Here is a 14401-nt window from a genome sequence, read left to right as displayed (position 1 = left end):
AAAAAACCAACCTATATATATACTGAACTGAAATGTAAAATGGTGGAAAACATAAAAATGGTGGCTTTATTAAAAAAGTGTTCTTGAAGCAGCTGATATCAGAGCAGTAAACAAGTACTAGTCTGGGGACTAAACCTTCATATGTGGCTTAAAAAAATCTGCATTGTTTAAAGTGCTCCAGAATTTAGACTTAGGTTAGCTAGGTCCCAGTGTAAAAGGAGGTCTCTCTTTATGTCTATTCTCTCCTAGCCCCGAATACACATGCCAAAAGATGGATTTCAACTTATATCTTCTGGATACCAAGCATGGCTAAAGCAGGTTGGACTGTATTATTGTTATTCATCTCATGTGAGGGACCGTGTTAGACACCTGTGCTTGTCTCATTAGTGAAGTACATAAATGAGGGTGTAATGAAGTTACAGTGCCATGTTAGCTGATACCCCTCATAGCCATCACTGTTTTGTGTTTATGCATGCTGTGTTTGTATAACATTTTCTCACCAGTCTGATGAATGTGCACTTCCTGTAAATAAAAGTTCAAAATGCAGTCACCTGGAAGCGAAGAGGGTCAGAGTCTGAAAACAGATCTACAACAACAGCTTGAATTACAGAATTAAAATGGGCCTTCAAACACAAAGCTGCATGGTGGCAATGCTGGTAATAATGGGGAGGCCACTGGGTTAAAACTCAAGAGAATTGCATCTAGCATCTAATTCAGATCTGCCTGGGTGAATCAAGTATGGACACTTACTCACATCACATAACAATTGTGCAGTTTGACACAGTCTGACACTGTGGGGAGTCCCCACTCGGAAGTGGCCTAGTGCTATATTACTCTGGCTGTTATTAAAGGCCAGGCTTTAGATGTCTCAGCAGTCTGCCTCTAGCAATTGCTGTCAGCTTTTCACTTTTGTGAGTGAAAAATCCCCCTTCAGAAAAAATAGCTTAATTTACAAATGGCCTGTACAGATCTCTTCTCTGATGAACATATGTGATGAATCCCGTGTCCGTGAATACACGGCTTAAAGTTGCTGTTTCTGTAGAAAGCCAGAATGTGTTGTTATGGCAACAAAAACTGAAAATATGAAAACAGCACAGATAAGCTGCATCCTGTTGTCATGGCAACTGCAGTTGTGAAATGACAAAACGTGGTGGTAAAGGGATCTTCAAGGTGGTACTGTGAGCCCAACATAAACAAAGAGCCAAGTCACTTGAGCAGAGTGTGAGAATGAAAAGCTGCATCAGCAAATCCCCTTAAAATATGAGAGTTTCATTGAAGGTGCCAACAGGATGGTTTTGATGGTCTCCAGTCTTGTGTCAGTAGCTTAGAAGCAGTAGGTAGTAACTTGCTTGTGCAAGCTGCTTACTGCTCTCAACTTCCTGACTTCTGTGAAACTGAGCAGAGCTTAAACACCTATTAGAAGATGGGCATCAAATCTTATATTATATTTGCAAGCCATTTCTTTGAATGAGAGATGTGCTGCAAGGGTGAAGTGTGCTTTGGAGCTTCTTTCCAAGAGACCATTTCTCTCCCCAAGTCCGCTCCAGTGAAGGTCAGTTGGGACACTGAAGCTTATGTTTTCTTGATTTAAACTTTGCTGAGCCGGAGGCAAGGTGTCTCAGAGGAATCTCAACTCTGCAGTTATTGTCTCACAGAGCTCAAGTTTGTTGACCTATGGGGCATGGCATCAGTTTCTGTTTCTTATGTGGGTTGGGAGAACAATAGGAAGAGGATTGTGTGGCTGTTCTGTTTTCCTTCTGAGGCAAACAAACCAGCCTTATATTACCAGTGCCATGATGCAGGTGGGATATATGCTTTTTTGGAATCTGAAAAATACCAAGGGGGTAAAAAACCTAAAATGCACAGTAAAAGTTCCAAGGAGGCCTTACACTAGGCAACTTCAAATAACAGAAGAATGTGTACTTTTTGAAAAAGATATTTTTTTTGTAAGCATGCTTCCCCTTTGATTTTTAATTTATTGATATTAGTTCTAATGTCTATCTCAATTTTCTTACTCCTTGATCCAAGGAAAAGTTATAAACCTGTGCTTGTCATCAGCAGATACTGTCGTGGAAATAGCTTTGCTATTCCAATTTTGTGCTGTGATTTCACCACAGGAAGTGTAAGGGTAAGGCAGTTGATACAAAGGCTGGGAAGAGCTTTCATGAGAAGCAGAGAGGTTAAATTTTTTTGAGGTGAGTTTGGTTTGGTATAGGATATCTATCAAAGGTACGACCTGTAGGATTTCTTAAAACCATGTGTTGAAAAGAAAGCCACTTTTGATGTATGTAAAAGCATAATCTACATATGCATCCAGATGGAATGGGGGCTGTGCATCAGGTTTATTCTCCTGTTGTCTGTATTTTTAACCGGATCCTAACTTAATGATTTTTTTTTTTTTTGAGTATTGATCTGATGCCTGACTTACACAGGATGTGAGAAGTATCCCAGTAACATATTGTATTAACGTGGAATAAAAGCAGTTTGTATTACAGAGGAGGTGGAGGACAATGGAGTTCTGCAAGACTGGACACATACTATAAATATCCATAAAACTGACAATTTTATCTAAAACCAGTGCTGGCTGCATTTGCGTATTTTCAGCCTTCTTAAACTGGAGATAATAGTTGAACACTACCTGAGCATGGGTTGCCCACACTGATGTCATTACCCCCTGCCCTTTAATGGCAGGTTTTATATTTGATGTTGCTGTGCTGTAATGAAGAGTTGTATTGTGTTCTCATGTGGGCTAGAGGAAATGCAATACCAATGGCCAGAAATACATGTTGCTTTTAGACTTGCATTTTAAGTAACCTGCATTGTTCTCTTTACTCTAGCTCTTTCCTGTTTAGGTGTTTGTCTTTTTGTAGAAAATACAGTTGTTTTATTCAGCCTTGATCTTTGTTTAAGCTTTTGGCTTGCTAGCAGTCTGTAACATCCCATCACCTAGATGCTGCCCCTTTGGAGACAAGCCACAATTGACTTCAAAAGGAGAAAGGGAGGGAATGTTTGTGTATAAACACAGTCAATAGACATGACATTTTAATTCCTATATTATATGGACACTTTCTGTAATTTAAGCCAAACTATGAAACTGGGCAAGTTAAGCTAATTAGGTAAAACACTTACAAAACCTTATTTTGATTACATAAACAGGGAGGTAAAAGTATCATTTTTAGGTGGCTTCTGAAACATGGTAATTGAGAGTTAAAGCTAATGCCTCCCTTTTTCATAGCATTGTGAGCAAGTATGCATCACGTAGGATATGTAATGTAATGCACTCATCTGAGCCTTTCTGCCTCCCACTGTCTTTTTGTAGTAGAATTTTTAAAGCCAAGTTATAAACCTGTAAATGTGTTTTATGCTGGAAATTCTTGGTGATACCTTAACTAGATTGGTACCAGCAAAGGCCAGTATAATCAAAACAAGGCACTTCAGATATTAATGGTCTGCACTTCAGTCAAGTCAGCTGGAAAAGAGAGTGTAAAAACCAGGACTGTGGTGAAACCAAGATTCTTCTGCTGGAATTGCACTTTGCTGAGAGAAAAATGAAATCATTCTAGATATATTTTGGTTTTGTAATTTTGTCATTTAGCATCCTTTCCTTAACTTCTAAAACATCTATTTTCAGTGGATCCATATGCTTTTTAAAATTCAGATACTAACTCCTTGGGTGGAAAGTTGAAATAAGATTTCTTTCTGCAGTTCATTTATTAATACTTGGCACTCATATAGCACATTATGTCCTCAAAGCGCTATGCAGGCATATCACTTATCCTTGAAACACTTTTGTGTGGTAGGTGCATAACAATAACTCTGAGAGATTTTATGGAATTAAATAAAGCTTGAGATGAGGGAAAAATATAATGAAACTTCCGTTTCATATCTCCACCAATGTAGGTTTTTTCTCTGCAGTTTGTGTCATGAAAATACACAGAAGTTCTAGAAATGTTCCAAGATGAAGAGGTTTCAACACATTCCTTAGTATGCTGTGTTACTCTGCCCAAACTCATGAGGAATTGTTTGTTATTGATCAGGCTTTAGACACAGAATTATGGAATCATTAAGTCTGGAAGATATTTCTAAGATCATCAGACATAATGGAGCTTAGTAGCAACTGTGTTTTCTTGCTTACCAAAGAGCCAAGTGCACTTGGTCTTGTGAAATCTCCATTTTAAGCCTTCACGTAGTTTCACGCTTTAGACCTTGATAAGATTGCTCTTAGTAAGTTTGGTGTTGTTTAAAGAAGCACACACAAGTCTCTGCAAGTTTTACTCCTTAAAGAAGGGTATGGCACCTAAATCTTAATCTAAACCTAAAGCTCTGCAGCTCCATTGGTTTAGATTTTTCAGCTTCATGCATTGAAGAGCTGTAATTATGAAAACATTACTGTTGTCAAGTTCAGATGTGATCCATACAAGTTTCCTCAAGCACTTGGCACATGAGGACCTTGTACGCCTTCTAGATGGAAGTTGGCCCCTTGCAGGGGCATGCCATTTCTGTTGACTTGAAATCACTGAGGTTGAACTCCAGTAACCACTCTTGGGGGAAACATTTCTTCACAAACATTTACCTAAAAGCTGTGATTTGATCCTCCCAGATCCTACTCAGGTAAGTTATTATTTGGAAAATCTGAATCCGTAAATCCTTTGCCATGTGTCTTATCTTTGATATTTAAAAGTAGTTAGTGAACTGGAATATCTTGTAAAAAGTTACTGTTAGCTAGGGAGTTACCAGAAGATTAGAGAAGAGTTTGCATAATATGTATGTTAAGGAAAATTTACTCAGCAATTACACGCAAAGTGGGTGGCTGAAGGAAAAAGAACCCTTTACAGCAGTTGGAGTTCTGTGTGCACCGCAAAGCTGGCAGAACGTGGTAACACCCTGAGGGTGAAGGGAAAACTGCTGCGCTGAAGTCAGTGATCTGTACCAGGGTAAGAAGTCCAGTATTACCTACGTTTGGAATCTAGGAAGAGTGTTATAATTGAATCTAGTAGCATGTTTTGGCCTCTGATTTGTGAGACCTAATTGTTTGGAAGTCAGACCCCGCTTGTGCCAGAAAAATACACTCAGCTTTCCCAAAGTGAAATGTTGGTTTGCTTGATTTGCAGTTCATGAAAAATGGTCCAAGGGTCTTTAATGAGATAGCTGAGCTTTGTTATGGCAAAGCAGGAGCACAAACCACTTTGAATCATACCCATACCTGCTTGTGGAAATGTGACCAAGGTGTCTGAACATAACAGAAAGTGAGGAACTGTGCAAAGCACTGATTGTGACAGCATCCGCATCTGGCCCTTCACCATTCTGGTGCAATATGTGCAGTCAGAGCTGTTGGTGGGCTGGTTGAGCCCTGTGAGATCCTTCTCATCGTCACACTCCAAGGATCACTGCAGTTGCCTCTTTATTTTTATAAATTAATTTTCTTACTGTGGAAAGACTTTCAAGAAAAACTGCCAGTGACAAAGTCAGAATTACCTAGTTATAAGTGTGGAAAACTGGTCTGGGATGCAAGGAGGTGCACATTTTAACTGTATGGCTTTTGACTGCTGTATTTTGTCTTAATTAAGACTTACCGCTTTTAATGTTTTTCTTATTTTCAAGTGAAAAGAGGCAAAAAACTTTCTCCAAAAGTTATGAAAGTATTAATTTGCTCTGAGACATGCTAGTCTCTTTGGTAAGTTCATAATTGGGCAGAATTTTTTTTAAAATGCATATTCTTGTCTCTCAGGTATATAACTACTTCATAACTGGTAAATCTGTATTCATATGTTAGGGTTTTTAAAGGCATATTATTTACACAATTCACTTGAATGGCTCCTTTGAAAGCTGTATGGCTCTCTCATGTAATTATGTATTTAGTATGCCTTGCATCCATTGTTGGGATAGAGGAAAAGAAAAAAAAATCTAAGCCCCACAAAATCTAACAAAATAAATAATAAAAGAATATTCTCATTCTGTTTTCACAGCTTTTTTAGAAGTTGTATTATGTACTTTTTCTTTTCAGATAAGAAGAGCTACCAAAGCTAAAAAATGAAATATGTATGGCAGGTTTTTTAATTGCAAAAGTACACAAGATGTGCTGGGAGTATTTTTTTTTTAATACTTGCATGTATTTAATCAGAAAACACCTCTCAGAACAGTAGAGGGAAAAATAAGAGATCGATCCCTTTTAATTTTTATATGTATGTGAGAGGTTAAAAGAATGAAAAGTGGACCAGGGAAAGGATCCAAAATAATTTTTTATCCAGAAGTAAATTTCTGGAATTGTTATTAAGTTTCATGAGACCAGCATTTGTAATGTAAATAGCAGCTGCCTTATCTGATATGTTTCATGCAATGTGTTGCATTCTGTGGTGACAGGAATAGTGCAGACTGAACACAATGTGAAAGTGATGTATGTTATATTTTTGGCATTGGCTTAGTTAAGTATGTGGCCAAAAAAAGTATGAGAGGAACTGAGTGAGATTGAAAGGTATTGAGGTTTGTTCTCCTGTTTTTTGTGGTGTATGATAAAAATAATTCTGAATATTAGGAATCCCAGTAAGATCTGAGCCTGTGTTTGATAAAGGATTAAAGTTCCATAGACACATTTCCTGAGAATTAGGTTTTATAGAGCATGCAGGAAACAGTAGTGTGAAAGAGACTTCCAGGGAGAATTGTTCTTGCCAGCCATCCCCTCTTTGCTTTCTGAAGTGGTGATCTGTCTCCTCATATCAAGCTCACATCTGGTTTATATATTTCTAATACCCTTCAGAGCATCCCGTATGTTTTATGTGCTCCAGTTTGGCTGGTAGAATTTCTAGGACCTCTTTTCCCCTCATGTCTGAGTTTTTGTGAGAGTTAGAAATTGTTATTGGTTTATCTTTAGAGTTCACCTGTGTAAGGTGCTGAACTCTGTACTAGAAGGGAAACAATCCTGAACTAGGGAAGGACTGTAATAGATGTAGTTAGCATCTAAAATTAATCTTATGTACAGTACACCAAATGCCAGCCCTTGGGGAGGAAATTTGGTTTCCTCTTTGGCTTTGTCACTAACTTGTGAAGATGTACAAAAATATATTAGGCTGCCTGTAAATCAAAGGTGTTTTAAGTTAACAGGTTATCATGAAGTTCAGCACAGGGTTCATTCAGGGATAGTGGGTAATACCTCACTATTTTAGAATGTGCCACAATTAGAGACAGTAGTTCTGTACTGCTGTCTAATTAATTTCTCTGAAGTGACTATGAAGAAAATATCCTTCAACTATTGTTTGATTTTCTTTTGGTCATTTTTGTTTTACAGTGAGCTCAGTATAGTCAGTTTATGCTTTCATACCTGTGCACTGTAGTTGTGAACTGTAGTAGTTCAAGAACTTTATTCTTCCCTGTGTAGAGCCACTTAGTTTTACAGGACAAGGTGATATATTTCTGACCTGTAACACAATTTACTAAAACTGTGTTAGTTACCCCTAGTATATTGTATTTGCTGAAGGACTAGAAGAGAACAAATTTGATAAGAAAAACCCAGTCTGAAATGATAATGTATAATCTTGTAATGCAGTAGCAAATAAAGTAAATAACCAATTTTTAGCACTGGCAAAAATTTAGCCATTGAGAGTGTATTGAAATTTGTCTTTAGGACATCAGATAATTGGAAGAGAGGGTAGACTATTAGAGGCAGAACATCTGATGTAGTCAAAAAATGTTCTTGCAATATAATTACAAGAATAATTGAATAGGTTAAAATACATCTTTCCTTCAGCTAATGGCTACTGTCCAGTCAGCTCAGGCAGAGGCTGTCAATGCTTCTAGCCTATTTTAATTCAAAGTAAGGCAAACCCATTTTAATCACCAGTGGAGCAGCTGGAATTAGCCTCTGTCAGAAGAAAGATGCTGGTCTTGTTTGAAACTGTACTCCCTGTGTTTATTTAGTGGGAAAATACATTTCAGAGTTCAGGGAGTGGGATTTTAAAATCAATTGGAAAAAGAAATTGGGTTTTTCATCAAATAATTCCCTATTTTATGCCACTCAGTGTGTATTAAAGATGCTTAGCTTTTCTCAATAAAAAGCTTTGCGTCTCTGAGTCTGAAAGTTGTGCAGATATCTGAAGTATTAATGCAGTTGGGGGTTAGGAAAGGAAAGAGATTGCTGCGTCCTGGCCCAGTACTTAGCAAGCAATACCAGCATTCCCATTTGGCTCTAGTCCAAGCACTGTGCCTCTGTATCTTTGTTTTGATGAATCGATGTAGATTGACTTGAGTTCAGGAGAGGATTTTTTCAGTCAGCTTTCAAGTCATGAACATTGAGGCCAGTCCCTTGTTTGTGGAGCTGACAGTACAAAAGTGAGCGTTTGACACGTGGCTTGCTCAGTGCATGGGGATAGAGGCTGTTGAGATTTTTCAGAGATCAGGCTCTAAATGAAGTTGTTCTGGTGGGTCACTCATCTGATTTACACACAAGCTGTTTCTATTGAAGCACCTGGGGCCTTTTGTTCAGGCTTGTGAGTAAGCCTCTTTCAGTCACCAACAGTAATTTAGTGTCTCTGCTTCCTTCAATAGGTAAAAGGCAAGTACGGGAATGACATTTCCTTCCACGCTGTGCAACTTCACGCTTAGTTTTTAAGCTAGGTAACAGAACTGTGTCACTAATGTAGATTTTGTTATATACTGGAACAGATTCAGAAATCATCTAAGGTATCGGTAGTTTTTTACTTCGTACTTCCCAACTCCAGAACAATACTAAGTGGCAGGAGCGCATGGGTGAGGAATGATATTCTCTGTTAAACAAGAGAACTCTGCAGAATAGCCCTTCAATGTTTTCCTTTGTTATTGTGGCAATTTTAGAGGAAGACATTTCATTGCCCTGTAAGTTCCCTGGCACAATAGAGCGCCCTACCTGCAGATTGTAATGACTCTGACTTGAGCTGTAATCTCACGTAAACCTTGAGTCAACTTAAGCTTGTCTTTCCACTGACAGAGTGCTCCTCATTTTTCCTGCCTCTGTACCTTTCCATGCTTCAGTCAGTACAAATACTTAAAGTAACTTCTTTTTTTATATTGTCAGTCCGTTTTAATGGCAGTCAGTTCTTTGAGTTCATTATCACAGTACAAAAACTTGAGGCAGCCCAAGGGATGGGAAAGCTTGAAAATACGGAATAAATGGTAGCTGCAAGTCTTGAATAACTCTGTATGAAAAAAAAAATCATCCCATATTTATTTTGTATTATGTTATGAATCCTGGGGATGGATAATGGTAAGCAGCTGATCCTCCCCTAGTGAATTTACTCTGCATCATCAGAGGCACCACGTAGTGAATCTCTTGTTACTGTGACGTTCTTAGGCAATAATAAGCAACTTTGATTTAAATAAATAAAATCAGTGAAATGCTTAACCATGGATGTCCATTTAATGTATTAATGTTTTTTTAAAAAAGTTATTGTCACAACAGCTTTCAGTAGGTGTAGTGATACATATTACATTGCAAAGAAAAGATTGCTGGCATTTGGAAGGTTTTTTTTATATGTGGGTGTGTTTGGGAGGTTAGAATGGTGGACAAGGAAGTATGGCTCACTTTTGTAGCTTGTTACAATCCTATGGCTGTAATTTTTTTGGCTTCAGGAGGGGCATTACGTACAAGTAGCAAGTTCATGTGATATGTAGTACTATGATGTACTCAAATTCTTGAGTTTCAGTGTCTTTGTAAAGGGAAGAGTTGTTTGGTTGTTTTGTTTTTTTTTTTTTTTAATGAAAAGGCAGTGAGGAATGTATTTTAAGGTATCATAAACTTCTGTTGAGAATGTTTCTATAGGTTATATTCCCTAGCAGTCTTTAAATACTATTTCTGGAACAGCAGTGTAAATTGCAACAAAGTACAGCAAAGAATGTGGTGACAGACAAGGTTAATCTCTGTGTCTGTCTGCACAGGACCAGATTATGGATGTTGGTGATCACCTTTCTGTTCATTCAAAGATGGGTTATGTTGCTCTTACATACTCATTTAGTGCAAGATTGCACAAGGTTTTCTAGCCCTCTCAAGAGCAGGAAGAAACGGAGGCTCAGAAGGCAGCTGTCATTTCATACCCATTCCAGCTGCCCTTTCCACTCAAATTTCCTCCCATCTCCTCCCCCTCTATTAAAAAAAAAAAAAAGGCAGCAAAGCTGGGCAGGATTGCAAAAAAGAAGAGTATGAGGGTTTAAAATCTCAAGCAGCTAATCTATCACATCCTTCAGTTTTCATGGCTATCTGCCAATTTAAAATACACTTGTTTTTTCCTGCCTTGCCAGTAATTAGACAAATGCAGTAGTGCTTATGGCATCAAAAACTCTGTGTCTGGTAAAAGCAATTGCTATCATAATGCTTCCCTAAATTTAATAGTAGTGGTGTAAAATGAATAAGCAGCTCTCTATTTCGAGGGGTAATGGCTTTAACTGTCAAAATGGCTAGTATTTTCCTTGACTGGCTGCTTTGGCTCCTTTTTTGTATTTCTGTTTGTAGGAAATGAATCAATTTATTATAAAAAATGTATTTTATGTAACAAACAACAAGGCAAGCAGAAACATGAAACTCTTATAAAAGTGTCACAAACTTCCTATTCACCTTGGATCATAGGTTTTTCCTTTTATCCCATTTACAGACAAAACACAAACCTTTCCTTTCCCTGCAAGTATCATACTTAAAGTTGTCGTTTACTTTTCTGCTTTCCTTGCAAAATTGCTTGCCTTGTTTTCTGCCTGGAGCATTGCTGTGGATAGAGGAGAGGTCTGATTAATTGGAAAGAAACTTTCTATTACTGGGAAAACTCAACACATTGTTGTGGAATATTAATCAGAATTTACTTTCTTGATCCATGGTGCCTTTTTTTGCTACTATGCCATCTGTAAAGCTTCTCTCAAGGAAAAGATGCTTCAGCAGTTAGTGCTCTCTTAAAGGGCAGTTGTGTTGACGCCATTTGGCTAAGCCTTAAAAGTTCCTGTAATCTGTGCCATCCTGTCTCATACAGTCCCATCTCATAGTTGTCCTTTCTCTGCAGTGCTCTATGCCCAGATCTCTGTGGCTGGGCTGCTCCAGCCTGGCGGACAGCATGCCCTCGCTGCGATGCCTGTATAACCCAGGGACTGGCGCACTCCCAGCTTTCCAGGTACTTTCTGTCTCTCCCCACTCCTTTTCTCTCCATCTGTGTGCGTGTGCATCTCCTTTACTTGCCTGCTTGACCTCTATTTATTCTGGTTCATACTCTGTGCCTCTCCTCTGTCATTCTGATCTCTGGTATTTTAACCCATCTTGTGTAGATTCAGGGCAGCTGGGGCGTTTCCATTTACCTTGATATAATTATTTTATCTAAATTGACTTGATACCATCATCTTTTTCTTTGGTTTTAAATTGTGTCAAAAAGATACCACTTAATTATATCTGGCAAGCAGCATCCATCACACCACGTCCAATCTGGCTATTCTGGCTATTTGCAGTTCCCCTCCTATCTAAATTTTCTGTGTGCCACTTAAAGGACTAAGAGGGTGAGTTCATTGCCATGATGATAATTGATGCCAGAAATTCTCTACTTCAGCTTTGTTAGCAGGAGTCTGGACATTTTGACTACAGAAAATTATTATCCAAGTAAGCTGTCAGTCAAAAGGCAAATAAAGGAAACTTTCCCCGCCCCCCCCCCCCCCCCCCCCCTTTGATCTCTGAATTTGTTAGATTCAGGCTTTTCTCTGTCATGAGTCAGTTTTCTGCCAAACCAGTTTGTTCAGACCCTTTGGGTGACCAGTGAATCTTAAAAAATGCAGACATTCTCCCATGGGTGGAGAGTAAGGTGCTGGGTGAGCATCAAGAAACCTAGACAAGGCTCTCATGATCATTGCAAGCATTTTTGATGGCATGTGGACATAACAGCAGAGACTGGACTCTGGAGATGTTATATTCACACTGGAAACTCTGAGGTCGTTTATGAACTGCAGTGACTGAGGGACTTTAAGAGTATCTCTGCAGAGAGCATGTTTATTTGAGCCTACTGTAGCATGAACATTTACTTTGAGATTTATGCTGCTAGATTATGCTACTGCTGGCCTAACCTGTGGCAGAGAGTTTTGTTTACCTGCGTCTTTCAAAAACCAGATAAAAAGAATAGGCCAGAATCTTTCTGAAATTTGCAGTTGTTTTGGGGTAAGTTCATTATGTGCCTCTGAAGGAAAGCATGCAAAGATTATTTTAAGTTTTCCTTCTTGCTCCCAGAGTTAGGATAGTGCTGTGGAAATAATCTTCTTAGTCCCAGAGGAGGCTTAAGTGTCTTGCATCGTTTTGGTGCAATTCTTTTTGCTGACACAGCAGTAGCACTGATGGACTCTGGAAGGTGTCCTGCCAGGCCTCCTTTGCTGAAGCAAGCTTTTAGTGGAGCTTTCTGTGGGGGAGGGGGAAACACGACTTTTTCTTAGTCTAAGAGGACTCTAGAGACAAGAGGCAGAGTTTAGACTCCTAATCCTGATTTGCATAATTTGACTAAATCGTACGGGCCTAATGTCTGAGCTTTTGGCTGTTGAATGAATCTCAAATCTCTTTGAGCTTAGCAGTATATGGAAAGTAATTTATAGACTCAAATTGAGACCGCTTCCTTTCTACTTGAATTATGTTTGATTACTTAAAATAGGCATATATTACAAAGGGAAAGATGAACTAACTTATTGAAGCTTAAGATGACCTTACTAATGGTAGATATGAACAATAATTGTTCTGCTAATGCAGTTCATTGATATTTGGGGTCAAATTAGTCAGCTGCATAACCATTCATTGTGCTGGAATACTGATAGGACTGACATTTGTATTTCTACAGATTTTGAGAGACATTTCCATGTGTATTTAGTGACTGTGGGAATTGGGGAAGTATGTCCTACTTGCCATCTGAAATGGTAAACCGGTGCTCTTCACTGAACTCTGACTGTTGTGTTCAGGAACGTATTTATTGCCAGTTGAGAGAGAAACCACATTGCCAGCAACAGCTTCTGCAGCACTGAGTCATCCACATTTCAGTCCATTTTTTTCAATGGGCTCTGATTGATCCCCATTAGCTTGCATGGTTTGAAGAAAACTCCCCTCTGAGGCATGGCTTCTGCATTTTCCAGTGCAGAATGGAGTGGTTTGGAGCCTCCTTGAAGCAGTGATGTTGCAGTATTTCATCACTGTTTAATGCTTTTTTTTTAATATCAAATCTTTGGGAAAACATTAAAGACTTTCTTGTAGCCCAGTGATTTTTCTCATATTAAGTTACTTTCTTTATTCCGTAGCAAGCTTGAAGTAACTGGAGAAGCATATCAATGTTCTTTGCTTGTGGCAAAAGAGAAGATGCCATCTGGAAGGCTACTTAGTCACTGCTGAATTTGTCTAGTTATTTACATGCCTGCCTTCAGATGCTCAGACAGAAATGTGGAAAGATGCTCTTTTTGAAGAGCTCACTAAAGTCTTGCTGACTCCTCATGGGAAGCATTGGCAGGTAGTTGATTTAGAGATGATTCTGTTAATATGTCAAGTAACTTCATTTTTCTTCTTTGTGTTTTTATTATTGGAGACAGATGAAAACAGGATCTTCTGGTTCCTCAGCCCTGTTTTTAGGCAATCATCCTGCAGTGGGAAAGGCTGTAAGGCTAAACCCATGAATAGGGGAATAAGGATCTAGAAACAGTTCTTTTTTACATTTTTTCTCTCAAAGGGCTTTGCAACTGATAGTCTATTGTGTAACTGAATTTCATTGTAATCATGGTGGAAGGTGGCAGCAAATTGGAACATGAACTCCTGTAATGCACTGTGGGAAGTGGTCAAGTCAAAGAGGGTATTTTAACAAGAGAAAAAGGCCAGCTATTCCATTTTCAGTGTCTTGTACTGTTAATCTGCAAAGCAACTGAAAATTAGGTTGCATGTAGATTATCCTAATAATAAAAAGTAAATTATGCAGAATATACTCTTTTTTCTTAGAAATTTGTGCTTTGGAAATTTCCAGATGTGCCAACAAGTGTCTGTTTGCATGACATTTTCCATGTGAAGATCATTACTTTCCCTGTTGAAATAGTTTTCCATGCATGCTCACAAGGCTCTATTTATGTTGCTTTTCATAGCTGAAGCTCTTTGAAAATTCAAATTTACAATTACACCCATTAAGTATGCCAAGGGAATGATTGTATTAATCCTTCCAGGTTTGCAGAAGACTGAAGTATTTTCTTGAATTGATTTCTGTAGGCATATGTACAAATGAGGAGGCTTGAAGAGGAATTTAAAAGTCTTGCCAAAGACTTTATGTCTCACCATAACAGCAGAGAGCAGTCCACCTCTTCCTTTTTACCTAATTCACAGCCAACACAAATACCAACTCCTGTTTAGCTTGTAAACTTCTTGGGACAAGAGTCATGCTTTTACTACCTTGTCTGGAGCCTAGAC

General features: G+C 38.5%; 1 protein-coding gene across 11 annotated transcripts in view; it reads left to right on the top strand.

The window, feature by feature from the left end:
- BTRC (beta-transducin repeat containing E3 ubiquitin protein ligase) overlaps positions 1-14401 on the top strand; it is a 115448-nt gene that overhangs the window by 16453 nt on the left and 84594 nt on the right. For 3 of the 11 annotated variants that reach the window (XM_038141741.1, XM_038141743.1, XM_038141740.1), the window contains exons 2-3: positions 250-318; positions 11010-11117. The exons of 3 other annotated variants lie outside the window; for them this stretch is intronic. In XM_038141741.1, coding sequence (XP_037997669.1) covers positions 250-318; positions 11010-11117 — 177 coding nt within the window. The remainder of the gene's footprint in view (positions 1-249; positions 319-11009; positions 11118-14401) is intronic. 5 more of the 11 variants (XM_038141749.1, XM_038141745.1, XM_038141747.1 and 2 more) reach the window with 2 other exon arrangements.

Source organism: Motacilla alba, chromosome 6, assembly GCF_015832195.1.
Source record: "Motacilla alba alba isolate MOTALB_02 chromosome 6, Motacilla_alba_V1.0_pri, whole genome shotgun sequence".
Classification (NCBI taxonomy): Eukaryota; Metazoa; Chordata; class Aves; order Passeriformes; family Motacillidae; genus Motacilla; species Motacilla alba.
This window is presented reverse-complemented; position numbering and strand designations above follow the sequence as displayed.